Raw genomic sequence first — 14316 nt, 5'->3', positions numbered from 1 at the left:
GAGAGAGACACCGGATTGGAGTAGTGTTGTATCGGTTAAAAGTAGATAGGAAACATGCTTTATGGATTGGCCGCGAGATACAAAGTCAAAGTCTTATTGAAAGGCTATTTCGTGTGTGTTAAATACATTCAGCAATATAATAAAGTTCTTTTGTGTTCTGTTCTCTTCTGTGTTTCTGTATTACTTGTTCTTTAAATTCTACAAAGTGGTATCAGACCAGAAAGGCTGGGGACAATTTCAAAAGAAGATCGGCACGGGTTCGGTAAGTTGGCAATATGGCAGGCAATACCAATTCTTCAAGTTTTCAGCAAAACGTTCCTTTGTTTAAAGGTGCTAATTTTCAGTTTTGGTCTACTATGATGAAGACATTGTTTATGTCACGTGATATATGAATCCTTTTGAATATCCCGACTTTGTTCATTCGTATATTTTGATCTTAGTTACTTGTGTTTGATCATGCTTGTAAATCTCCACTGTGAACTTTTGAAATACGCGACCATGCTTCTCGTTGCATGTTTCAGTTTCAGCTACATTTTTAGTCTCGGGATGTGATTTGATCCTGTTTGGTTCGTATCTTGGCAAAATGATTCTCTGATTACTCATTCTATGCCTATTTTACTTCACATTGGTCCTTGCCTCCTACTTCGGTCCTTATTATTGTGGCCATGCTTCACATTTCAGTTTCGGTTTCTACATGTAAATTTTGTATGTTCTATTTTGGCTCTTATCGATTTGTGGTAATATGAATCCTTGATTATTTACCTTGTCTTAAGTATACTTTGTGTGGTTCCAAATCACTTGTGATGAACCCTATGTGAATTTCTTTGTGATGAACTATAAAAGATAACCATCAGAATGTGTAGTGTATCCCTCGCTTTAAGTTTGGGCTTCACTTTGACTTTCTGTTTCCCATCAGTGGGTTAGGATCATCCTGTTGCAGACTTCATGATCGGTGTGTGTGTGTGTGTGTGTGAGAGAGAGAGAGAGAGAGAGAGAGAGAGAGAGAGAGAGAGGAATTCATGAAAAACAAGATTGCATAGTAAATCAATCCCATGATTACCCAAGTGACATACTCAAACTGTATTATTATTACTATTTTAAGAAATGCAAACATCAAGTTTGCTTATTCAAATAGACACTACGGTAGTTAATGCATGGGATCCTTGTCGGTAGTTATCTAGTTTTTGGGCCCGAACTGTGCCTGAAGAAAATCAACTACTTTCTTGTCAAGTTGGAAGGCCTTGGCGAGAACATCATCGGAGATGGGCAGGTTTGATCCGAAGACGGCATTAGCTATGGTGATCACACCTGGGTTCTGACTTGCCAGAGCGGCAATGGCCACCGCATTGGTCCGTCCAACATTGAATTGGAAGTGAATGAGACCTATTGGAAACACAAACACATCACCCTTATTGAGGACCTTTGATATGAGCCGATTTTCGCCATTTGCAAGGTTAGAGGTGACGAAACCAACGAGGAGGGTGCCCTCTTGAACTACAATCATCTCAGTGCCCCTTGGGTGTGTGTGGGGAGGGTTTAGTCCATAGGGTGCAAAGTCTATGCGAGCCATGGAGATGCCAAGAGTGTTGAGTCCTGGTATTTGGACCACGTTCACTGCGGTCACATTGGACCCAACTCGGTTATTTGTGTTGCGTGGCATGTCAAGCCCTGGGAAGAAGAAATCGCTTGCTTGAGCGAGCATTGGGTCCTTGCAAACCACGCCATTGACTAACACTGAGAAGGAAAAACATCAAAAAAAGATCAGCCAATAAAAAAAAACATAACCCATGCACGTAGGGCCGGTGTCCACACGCAGAGTAAATGCAATAACAATATTTCTCAAGTCATCTAGCCAAACCCCACATTACCTACCAAAAAATGGAATTGAGTTTGCACAAACACGTGATTATCATGATACTAATGGAAGTTAAATTGAGAAATAAAAAAAAGCATTTGTACCTGGAGACATATTGTCAGCAACACAAAAGTCCTGTAGAGGACTGGGATCAGCGGCAAAGGTAAGAGAAGATGCCAAGGAAAGGAGTACAAGTACAACGAGGGGAGTAGCCTTCTCCATTTTATCAATCTAAAGAGGAGTATTGGGTGCGAGTGTTTTGATGGTGTGGAAGAAGCTTAGAATGAGTGTTTTAATAAGTGGGGCTTGCCCCACCACCGAACTGGTCATGAGTACAGAAAAGAAAATATACAAAGAAAAATAAGAAACAACATATTATGGAGGAAGAAAATCAAAGATCCAATTTACTCCATCTCTCGCTAAACGGTCCGCTACCCTATTAGCCGAGCGAAGGACATGCTGAAATCAAACTGGGTGATCTCCCACATGGTCTCGAACAATGCCTACCCTATTTATACCTACCCATTTGATTGCTAATTTGCAGACCTTTTTTTAAGGTTGGCCAATACCACTCTAATTAGGAAATTGATTTTTCCCGACCCCTTTTCAGCATTTCCACCTCCTCTTGTTTATCTTTTCTTAAGAATGGCTATATTTCCACCTTTTGTTTGCCTTTCCCTGAAAATTGTCATTTCCAAGAAAGCACAAACAAAAGGATGGATATGCTGAGGAATGGGGTAGAAAATAAAATTTCACTTGTAATTATAAAAAAACTTACAGCATCTATAAATTTTTTTTTTTTCGTTACTTCGCTATTAAAGATTAGTTGCCAAAACTTGGTTAAATGGTAAATAAATATATTTTAAACTCCTTTGACCATTTGGATGTTTTTCAAATATGCGATTTGAGAAATAATTGGTGTCGATTTTCTGTCGTTCAAGCTGTTGATATGGTGGACACCCACTCACATAAAAAATCCATCCATCATCTACGTTAAAACTATGATAGGATGATCCTGATCCACTGATGGCAAATTTACCAAAAAACGTCTTAATATATCATTTCCTTTGGGAAATCGTTTTGACAATTTCATGTTTTCAGATAATATTGTGATGGAATTTCCATACCAATCTAATTGTTAATAGGGAAAAGTGTTTCTACACGGCCGAGTAGATACGTTATCTACTCCGTCGGCCAAAATTACAGTGGGGCCCACATTGTTTGGGTCCTGATCGCAATAGTTAGGGTGTGCCAAAAAAAAAAAAAAAAAAAAAAACCAGCACCATAAGATCATCCCAACCCTTCTATTTGTGGAGGTTAAATATGGAGGGCTATGAACCTCCCATTTTTAACCTCCACAAATTGAAGGGTTAGGATGATCGTTTGAAGTTGATTTTTAGGGCACACCCTATCTATCTCAGGGCCTAACAAATGAATGCTCTGGATTATCCAAGCGATGTGGGCCCACTGTGTTTCATGCGACGTAGTAGACAACGTTATCTACTTTTGACCGAGTAGAAACACTTTTCCCTTGTTAATATCTTTTACATTATAAACTATAATTCAGAAAATATATTGTCAAATTAAGAGTTCTTCTAGCAAACCGTTACTACTTTACAATATTATAAAACAAGAGTTTTAATACGGTGCCCGACGGTCAAGTCCCATGTGGGCGGTACCCCCTTGATATTTGATCCAACGACACCCCAGTTTTTAAGAGGAGCAAAAGAAATAAATCACAAGCAATCACAAGAAGAAAACAATATATGCAGTTCACCATAATGGGCTACATCCAACGACAAGGTAACACAGGTCCATTATTTCAAACCAAATAGTACAACGTTACCTCCACACTTGTAAAAACTACCGAAAAACCCTTCTCTCCAACCTTCTATACAATCACAAAAAAACCCCAAATCTATACACTAAGTGTGAGGAGAAATCCCCATAAAAAACCTCCAACATTATGCTAGGGTTGCAAGGAAAAACTAATGGAAATGAAGAATGAAAGAAGAGGAACACACCCTAAGTAACCAGGAAGAAGAAACATGTTTTTGCCTCACCAGAGAAGCCCTCCTAGAGCCCAAAGAGAAAACCCCTCATTTCTTGTAGTAACCTTTTCTCCTCTCAAACCTCTCACTCTTCTCCTCCTTTTTAAAGACCTTTTTATCTCTTGCCTTTACAAAACCATATGAGAGAGGCATGGAAAACATCCCACTTAAAAGACCAAGTGAGACCCGCTCCAAAAAAAACAAAAAATGAAAAAACTGGTGCTCATGCGTCACCATTTTAACAATCTCCACATTGATGCATAATCATCGGCATACCAAGTCTTCCTTCTTGAGACCGAGAGAAGATAAACTTCGATCTAACTTTTCTCCTTGAACCATCGTTACGATCATATCCACTACATTCTCCTTGGTTCAGACTTTCAACAAATAGATCCTTCCATCAGACTTCCTGAATGTAGTGATATTGTACCGATATATGTTTGGTCCTTTTGTGATTAACTGAATTCATGGCCAAACAAATGATGCACATGTTATCACAAAAAAATAATCCATGGGTTTTGACTCGATGCCAATCTCACCCATCAAACCTTGAAGCCAAACTACTTTCTAGCAAGCTTCCGCTGTCTCCATGTACTCGGCCTCGATAGTGGATAAGGCAACCGTTGGTTGCAACTTTGCCATCCAACTAATAGGACCATTCCCATTAGCATAACCCATAATAGATCTTCCTTTGTCCATAAATTATTAAAAGTTAAAAAATCAAACAACTACACAAAATTTCTTTTAATTTAAAAAATCATTCGCATTTAAGATAAAGCTCATGGTACAAATAAAACTGATGAGAATTTCACATTCTGCCCTAAATTTTCTTTTGCATATGACGAAGATAATTATACAATCTGAACAGATAAGTGTAAATGCCAAGAGTAAATCTCTTATATCTTATGTGTTTATAAAAAAACTAATAAAATTTCGTAATATAAGCTATTATATCTCTCATGTCTTATGTATTTACATATGGTCTTATATATCTTATAATTAGGATTTGTAAATGGTCCAATTTTTTAAAGAAAACTCCCCAAATTTTGAAGAGGAATCCATATCATTCTGATGAATTCGCTAAGGGTGCGACTTATTCTTTTTTTTAAAATAATAATCCCTACCATTCTTGATCTTTTAAAACATTCCTAAAATAGATAAGTTAATGCCGCTAATCTTTTTTTTTTTTAAAATTACAATCATTCATTTTCATCCATTTATATGCCATAAATTTAGATTCTAAGATTGTCTCACAATGGAGATTTTTGAAACAATGGTCCATCCGCAATTGGGCCAAATATATGAACGCCTTAAACAATCAAATACGAAGGGGCATAATGTGTAAATAGGTTAATTTTAAATTAATCTTATCTACAAATAGAATATTAAGGAATTGCCTCTTTAAAAGTTAAGTAACTATATCGTGTGTGAGTGTACGTAGGGATTTGCTAGCATCCATCAACAGACCATCCGCGATGTGAGAGTTTGTCTTCATTCACGAGGTGGCTGCCCTCACATACAACAGCGCAGCCGTAAAATGGCTTCTGCGATGAATGCTAGCAAATCCCTATGTGCGTGTGCGCCAGTGTGCTAGTGCGTGCGTGCGTGTGCGTGTGTGTGCGTGTGAAGCATTAGAACCTTGTAGTCACAGCCCTTATAATTAATATTTTCCATGGCTTATTTTTATATAAACTATTAGAACCTATAAAGTATTAAAAAAAATTCTATCACCCGAATTTCTCAAAGTTTCACCGCCCTTTATCATTACACTTTACATTTATTTCGTTTTTAACATTTAATGATTTTAATGCTGAGAGAGAGAGAGAGAGAGAGAGAGAGAGAGAGAGAGAGAGAGAGAGAGAGAGAGAGAGAGAGAGAGAGAGAGAGAGAGAGAGGAGAGAGATGGGCCTTACACTTGTCATTTCAAAGAGAAGGAGATGGGGCTAATGGTTGTCAATTAAAAGAGAGATGACTTGTAACTGCCCGAGCATTTAATGCTCTTACACTTGAGAGATATGATTGTACTGTTAATGCTCTTTCACTTATGTCTTTTCTCTTCCTTCTCCTATTTTGTACCAACATACAGTTAAATACATGTACTTTGAACAACATTTTCTAGGAAGGTTCTCTTATATCTTATGTCACTTAGTATTTTCTATTTTTCTTTATTAAGTATTAGAGATAAGAGAATATAAATTACCAACGTAGGAACAATGTCGGTTCCTGGTCTAGAAATAGGATATAAGAGATTATTAATTTATAGAGCATTAATTACGAGAGCCTCAACTGTATTTGTAAATGAGATTTACTTCTTTGAGAAGGGTAAGCAATTAGCTATTTGAGAAGATTTAACGTGATGCAACGGTCTTATCACCCATTTTAACAAATGTCTCTTGTAAGAGTTCAAAACTTTTAAATATCTCGTTCACTTTCGCACGCATGCCCTGCGTGTGCGCGTCCACTGTTAGATACGCTGATGATGATATGGAAGATGACAAAGAGAATACAAGGCCAGATTACATACAAGAAGCATATGAGAAGTACAAAGAAGAAGAGCATGGAAAGTTATATGGAAGTGATATTGCTTTGCCATCACCGCAAAGGAACCTATGACTGCCATTGTTGCTAGTGATATGGTTTTGCCCGCAACTATTATATAATTCTATATATGATACGTTTACATAGTGGACTGCTACACATATGTCATATTTGGTTTAAACAGCGGACTACTACACATATGTCATATTCAGCAGACATTGAATTGGGGATTATAGGTATTCTACTAGCCCACGCACATCACATGGTAAGATACAACTCAATAAGAGAATTAAGGTGGGAGGTTATATTCCTTGGGACGAGGGTGTGTATATCTTCATCTTTGATCCAGGTGGACTAATTCCCGGGTGGAGTTTATGTGAACTCAGGGCCGAGTTCTTTCTAAGAAGGCAAGTGTGATGCACTACATCCTTTGGTGCATCTGCTTGACCATTACTTGCAATAGTAATGTTATTATACTATTGTCCTTCCATATTTTGTTATATTTAGTAGTCGTCATTATTAATCATTTGATTATTATACATGTCCTTTTTTAGTCTCTTTACCATTGGGGGTTATGTTGGTTGATGTTAGTTGTAAGGGCTGTCTATATGAAGCCAATCTCATTTCATTTCTGAGAATGACATTGATTTGAGAGAGAGAGAGAGAGAGAGAGAGAGAGAGAGAGAGAGAGAGAGAGAGAGAGAGAGAGGCTCTTCTCCTTTATTCTTTCTTTCCTTGTTAATGAATTGGAATTGTAGACTAGTGTTATAGTCCTTTTTCTCTTCATTCCATTATTTTCTTGTTGAATGCATGAAGAAGAACTGATCAAGATCAGTTTGTTATCACTGACAGATTTAAACATACTAGCATCTTCTTCCTTGAGAGATCTTTCTTAAGGCTGGCAACGGGGCGGGTCGGGGCCGGATGTTGGGGTCCCCTACCCCTTGCCCTATGCGGGGAATTTTCCCCCTCCCCTTCCCCTCCCCACTGCGGGGATCATGGGGAATCCCCCTCCCCTCCCCATGGGGAATATCTAATCCCCATCCCCGCCCCGCATCCTTTGGGGACAATCACTTTACTTTGTTAAATGTTAGGTTTAAAACTAAAGATTTGCTAGGGACAATCATTTCAGGCATGTTGCGGCTTGGCTGTTGCATGTGAGAGTAGCCACACAACCCACACAGGCTAAGATTTTGTCTTATTCATTTTATTAACCTGGGGACAAAGGTGGTTGCTCTCAGATTCATTTAATTGATCGATAGTCCCTAGCAGATCCCTAATTTCCAATCCCACTTGCCAAAAAGTACTGTACGTGCCACACCATAGGAAGATCCAAACCATCCATTTGATGGGCACACCATAAGAAGAGGAACACACCTTGGAAAACCAAGAAGAAGAAACTTGTTTTCGCTTTACCACAAAGCCCTCCTAAAGCCCCAAGAGGAAACCCCTCTTTTCTTGTCTAAACCTTTTCTCCTCTCAAATATCTCACTCTTCTCCTTTTTTAAACCCTATTTATCTTTTGTCTTTAAAAAACCATATGAGAGAGGCAAGGAAAACATCCCATTTAAAAGACCAAGAGATACCGACTTCGAAAAAAGAAATAAAAAAATGGTGCTCATGCGTCACCATTTTAACAATCTCCACCTTGATGCACAATCACCAGCGTGCCAACCCTTCCTTCTTGAGACTGGGAGAAGATAAACTTCAATATAACTTCTCTCCTTGAACCATCTTTATGAGCATATCCACCACATTCTCTTTGGTTCACACCTTCAACAAATAGATCCTTCCATCTTTAATGACTTCCTAAATGTAGTGATATTGAACCGATATATATGTGGTCCTTTGTGAAAAATTGAATTCTTGGCCAAATAAATGATACTCATGTTATCACAAAATAAATCCATAGGTTTTAACTTAATGCCTCGATAGTGGATAATGCAACCGTTGGTTGCAGCTTTGACATCTAATTAATAGGACCATTCCCAAACCTAAATATATAACCCGTAGTAGATCTTTCTTTGTCCATATCATTAGCATAACTTGTATCAACAAAATCATGCAACGGATTCGAATCCTTTCCATATATCATAACATAATCAGTAGTACTTCTTAGGTAGCGAAGCACCAATTTGGCGGCCTCCGAATGTGCTTTACCTGGATTCGCCATAAACCGGATTAAAACTCCAACCGCATAAGCAATGTTCGGCCTAGTTCATATCACGATAAACATCAAGCTCCCAACAATGCTAGCATATGGGACTCGATCCATTTTCTTCTTCTCCTCTTCCGATTTTGGGAATTGATCGGAACATATCTTAAAGTGAGCCGCTGATGATGGCTTTATCGGCTTAGATTTGCTTATCCCAAACCTTTCAAGCCCCTTTTTTACAAACATATTTTGTGAAAGCAACAAAGTTCCATTCTTTTTATCCTTGGAACTTTGTTGCTTTCACAAAAGATGTTTATAAAAAAGGTGCTTGAATGGTTTGGGATGAGCAAGTCTAAGCCGATAAAGACACATTAGCAGCTTACTTTAAGTTATGTTCCAATCAGTGCCCAAAATCGGAAGAGGATGTGAAGAAAATGGATCGAATCCCATATGCTACCCTTGTCGGGAGCTTGATGTTTTCCATGGTATATACTAGGCCAAAAATTACTTACGCGGTTGGAGTTTTAAGCCGGTTTATGGGGAATCTGGGTAAAGCGCATTCAGAAGCCGTCATTGTTAGGGTGTGTGCTCTAATCAAAATCCAGTTGTTGTAATGTTGCAACTATTATTTATTGTTACATGACATCTATTGGGTATTTGTTGGAGTGAATCGTGAGAATATGCCTGGCAACAATATATTATTAACTTATATGCCCAATTGTTTAAGGGTGGAGACACAATTCTCTTCCATGAATGCAACCCAAGCATGAGACTGGTCAACCCATGGAGCCTTAGGTTTTAGATGTTAGAAACCCTTAAAAGATAGATAAATCATTAACCTAATGTGCTTCTAGGCACACCTTTATCCTTAGGTAGCATCGTAGGATAGGTCATGCACATTGAGATTATGTGGTGGGGAGATATGATCTTCAGGTTCTTTGCAGACCTAGAATGTTCTTGGTTGGGGTTGAGATTGGACATCTCGTACCTGTACACAACTAGAATCGAACCTGCCTCCATATACGCATTGGGGTGGCCTATCTAGGTCACTGGGGTAGTTGATTCTAAGTAGGTGGAATGGGCGAAATGATTGGATCACACACTGAACGGATGGCTTTGTAGAATAACCTGTGGACAAGGAATTGGATAAGGTTATTCTGTCAGACAGGACCCTTGGATCTGTCCTTAGACCTGAGGGATATTTTTAGTCTGTGGGCACACCTTATGGCTTTGGTCTATCTAACAGTAGTCCCCGGTCCGGGGTTACCAGCGGGTAGTGCTGGGTCATGGGGTAAACCCGTGGGGTCAATAGTGATGCCCATCATGGAATCCTCCACCCCTCCCATAGAGGAAAATCATTTGCAATTTCGATCTCAGCTAGGCCATTAAATAATGACTGGCCAATCCGTTTGATAAATTGTTTATCAAAGTTTTTCAAAAACATTGATTGTTTCAAAAGGGAGTTGCAAATGCATTTGCGGGCCCAAGCTTGATAGGTAGAAAGGTATACCATTGAGTGAGCCCATGGGGTAATTGATGTCCACCCTCCACAAGACCCAACTCGGTAAATGAAGGATTGGAGGAAGGACTACACATTGGATGTGATTTGGGTAATTTGATCTAATGGTCTTCTTCAGGGTAACGTCATGGTGGGGTTCACTTGCCTAATGCTATCGTAGTTGGACTACATTGCGTGAGATCACAGTAGGGCCCATTGTGGACCCTGTGAGAATGATCATTGGATCCCTGGGCCGATCACACTCACAACTCGCTAGACCCTTATGGATTGTTGGACAATATGGGTTTCAGATTTGATCGTATGTGTGATATGGATTGGATCCACTATATGTGATACAGGGAGGAAGAGCACCATACATAGGGTGCACACACATGTATTAAAGATGAGATACACCATATTATGGTGTGTACATGTCTTAATTAACATGTGCTTATTAAATGCTCAAATCCTATTGGATAAGAGTTATGAGAGATCCTATTGGTTGATTTATTCTAATTTCCTATTGGTGGAAATTTAAAAAGGAAAAGAGAGAATTTGAGTTGGAGAAGGTTTCCTATTTCTAAAAGTCCCATTGGTTATTGGTAACATTCAATAAGAAAAAATCATTTTGAGTATCCATGTGTTTTACATGTTTAAGAAACAAAGAGTTTTAATTGAATTTAGTTTCCAAAATCAAGGGGACACATACAAGGGAACGAATTGCTAGAGGGAACTCTATAAACGGAGGGGATGGGTGGACAATTTGGATTACTTGCACAATTTGGAAAGCCATATGCAAAATTCGTCCAGCCCATCTCCCCTCCCAATTTCATTTTTCTCCTTTCTTTTTCCCGCTTCTAGTTTTGTTTCTAGTTCTTTAGAAGAACTTGAAAGCCTTATTGGTTTTAGTTTGGGAGAGGATTCCAAGTTCTCTCCTATTTCTCCTTCAACCGCACGGTTTGAGAAGCCACTACTTCGACTTCCGGACCAGCTTGGGTTTCAGAAACGTCGGGTACCTAATGGGGAGTAGATCAAGCAGAGATTGGCAGTATCGGTCAACCAATTGGTAAATGTCCTTAACCATCCGAATTTCAATTCATAAACATTGATTAATCTAGCAACTAAGATCTTGGTTCAGTTGGTGGATCGAAAAGTTTTTGTTTTTAGCTCAATCTTGTTTCTGCCGTGCATATTGATTCCACTGCCGAGTTTCAGTCAAATGAGCGCTTTTCTATGTGAGAGGTACTAGTGATTATGCTATCACATATGAGAAGGATTCGAAGTCGTTGCATGGTTTTTTTTATGCAAGTTATGCTAATGTTATGGACAAAGGAAGATCTATTATGGGTAATGTATTCGAGTTTAGGAATGGTCTTATTAGTTTGATGTCAAACTTGCTACCAACGGTTGCATTATCCTGTACCGAGCCCGAATACATGGCGGCAATGGAATCTTGCAAGGAATCTGAAAATAAATATGTGTAGGCCTAGGTGATTGCAACCCAAAGGGGAAGCGAATTAGATTTATAAAATTGTGCCCTTTTAAAGGATTGATTAAGAAATTAAATCAAAGAAAATTTTAACAATAAACACAAAGAACTTAAAATCAATGCACAAGTAAAGTAAAGGAGATAAGGGAAGGAGTACAATGAGATTTAATAGGGGTTCGGTTTAAAACCCCAGACCTACATCTCCACCACAACTGTTGATGGTCACTAAAATCTGTTCTTAACGGTGAAGATCAAACCAATACAACGAGGTTGCTCTGCGCCTCAACACTTGTCGACGGAGACGGATCTATGTCTCCCAACACTCACCTTCGGAGAAGGCTCTGCATCTCTGATTACTTGCCAAATATAAGATTAAAAGAATGAAGGAATGCATTGTTCAAAGGCAATTACACAAGATGCTCTCATAAAGATATACAATTTTAAGCCTTGAATCCAATCCCTCATAAGATTTCTCGAAGAGAGGCACAAGGAGTGACTTTTCACTCAAGAGATGCTTTAAGTGTATATTAGAGCTTGTTGATTTTGCCTAAGTGGTTTGAGAACCCTTTTATAGCCAAAAACCCAAAAACTAGCCATTTGGGACACCCCCAACGGCTCTGTAATGGATAGTTTAAACTAGCCGTTAGGCTATTTAAAATACTTGCAAAGTCACTCACGGTGGACCGCCAGAGGCTCTCTCATGTTTTTTAAGGGAAAAATACAGACACACCCCCTTTAGTTTCTAACACATTCAATTCTAACCCTGACTTTCAAAACGTGACAAGTACACCCCCTGAAGTTGTTTTAACGTGACGGAGTAGATGGCGAGGTAGAAATGACCAAAATGCCCTCGTCTTCCCCAACTGAAAATTAAGGTTTTCAGACTTCAAAACTGAAATTAGGGTTACTTAAAAACTGAAATTAGGGTTTGATTCAAACCCTTGTTTATTTATCAACATAAACCCTCGATTTAGGAGTTTTATTTATCTTCATTCGCACCATTATCATGAATTGCACATAAACCCTAATATTTTAGGGCTTTTTTTGTTTTATTTTTTTTCTTGAAATGTGGCTTTGATGTAGCCATGGGTGGGGTTTCATTGTTTGTGGTGGAGGTGACGGCGGTGGCCGGAGGTGTCGGCGGTGGCCGAAAGTGGCGACGGCAGCAGTGGAAAATGGCGTAACCCTAATCCCTCTGCAAATGAGGGTATTTCTGGCGTCAAAATATTAACCATGGTTAGTTTTAGTCTTTCTATCAGGTTAAACCGACGGACAGTTGAAGGAGGGGGTGTACTTGTCACAAATTGAAACCTCAGGGGGTGTACTTGTCACGTTTTGAAAGTCAGGGTTAGAGTTGTCAGAAACAAGAGGGGGTGTAAATGTATTTTTTTCCTTTTTTTTATATCAGAATGGCACCGGTCGACCGACCATGTCTCGATCGACCGTCCCCCCCTGAATTTTGGCCATTTCATATTTTCCTATTGTTTTGCCTTGGGAACTTGGTCCGCTTGATTTTCTTCATTCCATTAGCTTACTTGGGGTATTTTAACCCTCTTTTGATGCCTTGTTTGGATCCTAAGTGTGGGATTGGATTTTACATTCTATTTGACACAAGACTTGACTTTTGATCTTCTTCAAATTGTGTCTTCTAGTCCCTTTCAACTTCGTGGATCTCCTCTTGCTTTGACTTTGAACCTTGACGAACCTTCAACTTAAATAACAAACACAATTAGTACATATAATCATTTGTGTTTTGAATCATCATAAAATAGAAGATAGCCAAGGGTTGAACAATTAGGCTTACATCTCCCCCATTTTTTGATGACATCATACAAGGGATTTTCCAATAAAATATGTTTTGAAGTAAATGATATGCCAACTTAGAACTTTAAAACATAACACCAAATTTCTTTCCTCCTTTGTCATCCACATAAAGAAGAGATGAGTGCATATCAAAATATCAAGGGGTTTTGAAATATTAATACATAAGTTTTAGGTTCGCCTTAGTCAAATAGAATTTAAAACTACAACTCCCTCTTTTTTTATTTAGAAATTCAATATAAGAGGGGGTTTTCAAAAAGAAATTGCCAAGGACTCTAGAATTTTCATTTTAAGTTCAACCTTCGGCTTAACTCATCATCTCAAAATGATTTTCAACATTCATTTTCAAATTGTAAAGATTTTTCAATTTTTAGCTCCAGCCCCTAAATCTGAGTAAAAACTCAAACAATGATTCATGTTGGAGCTTTTAGAACCCAAGTTTTATTGGGTCCATTCCTTCTAACCCATTTAGAATATTGATTTCTATGCTCACATTGAAATTTATAATGTCCATAAGATCCACAATAGTGACATCTTATGGATGGGTTAGCATGCCTTCTAGATGCAAAATATGTTCTATAGTAAGTTGTGCATCTAGATCTTTTAAGAATAATGTCTACAATTCTATCCCCATTAATAAACCTATTTAGACATATTCTCAACTTTTCATTTTCTCTTTTAAGATCTTGAATTTGGTTTAAAAAATCATTAATTTCTTCTTGATTTTCCCTGTTTGAGTATTTATTAATTTTCATGATCACTTTTTAATTCAACAATTTGATAAAAAAATTCAAGAATTAATCCCTCATTTTCTTCCTTGAGGGTTTCATTTTCTTTCTTCAAATATTCAAGTTCTTTACTAAAATCATTTTTGGAAGAAGGTTCAAACTTTTGATCTTCTTCAAAATA

At 38.3% G+C, this 14316-nt stretch overlaps 1 protein-coding gene across 1 annotated transcript; it reads right to left on the bottom strand.

The window, feature by feature from the left end:
* Positions 1 to 1177: 1177 nt before the first annotated feature.
* Positions 1178 to 2077, bottom strand: LOC143883216 (germin-like protein 8-2). Its single transcript, XM_077386567.1, has 2 exons — positions 1960 to 2077; positions 1178 to 1734 (listed from the first exon to the last, which is right to left on the bottom strand). The coding sequence occupies exons 1-2, from the start codon at positions 2075 to 2077 to the stop codon at positions 1178 to 1180; spliced, it is 675 nt and encodes a 224-aa protein (XP_077242682.1).
* Between the last annotated feature and the right edge of the window lie 12239 nt (positions 2078 to 14316).

Source organism: Tasmannia lanceolata, unplaced genomic scaffold, assembly GCF_043159265.1.
Source record: "Tasmannia lanceolata isolate RefF3 unplaced genomic scaffold, GAP_Taslan_0.1 ptg000008l, whole genome shotgun sequence".
In the NCBI taxonomy this organism is placed as follows: domain Eukaryota; kingdom Viridiplantae; phylum Streptophyta; class Magnoliopsida; order Canellales; family Winteraceae; genus Tasmannia; species Tasmannia lanceolata.
This window is presented reverse-complemented; position numbering and strand designations above follow the sequence as displayed.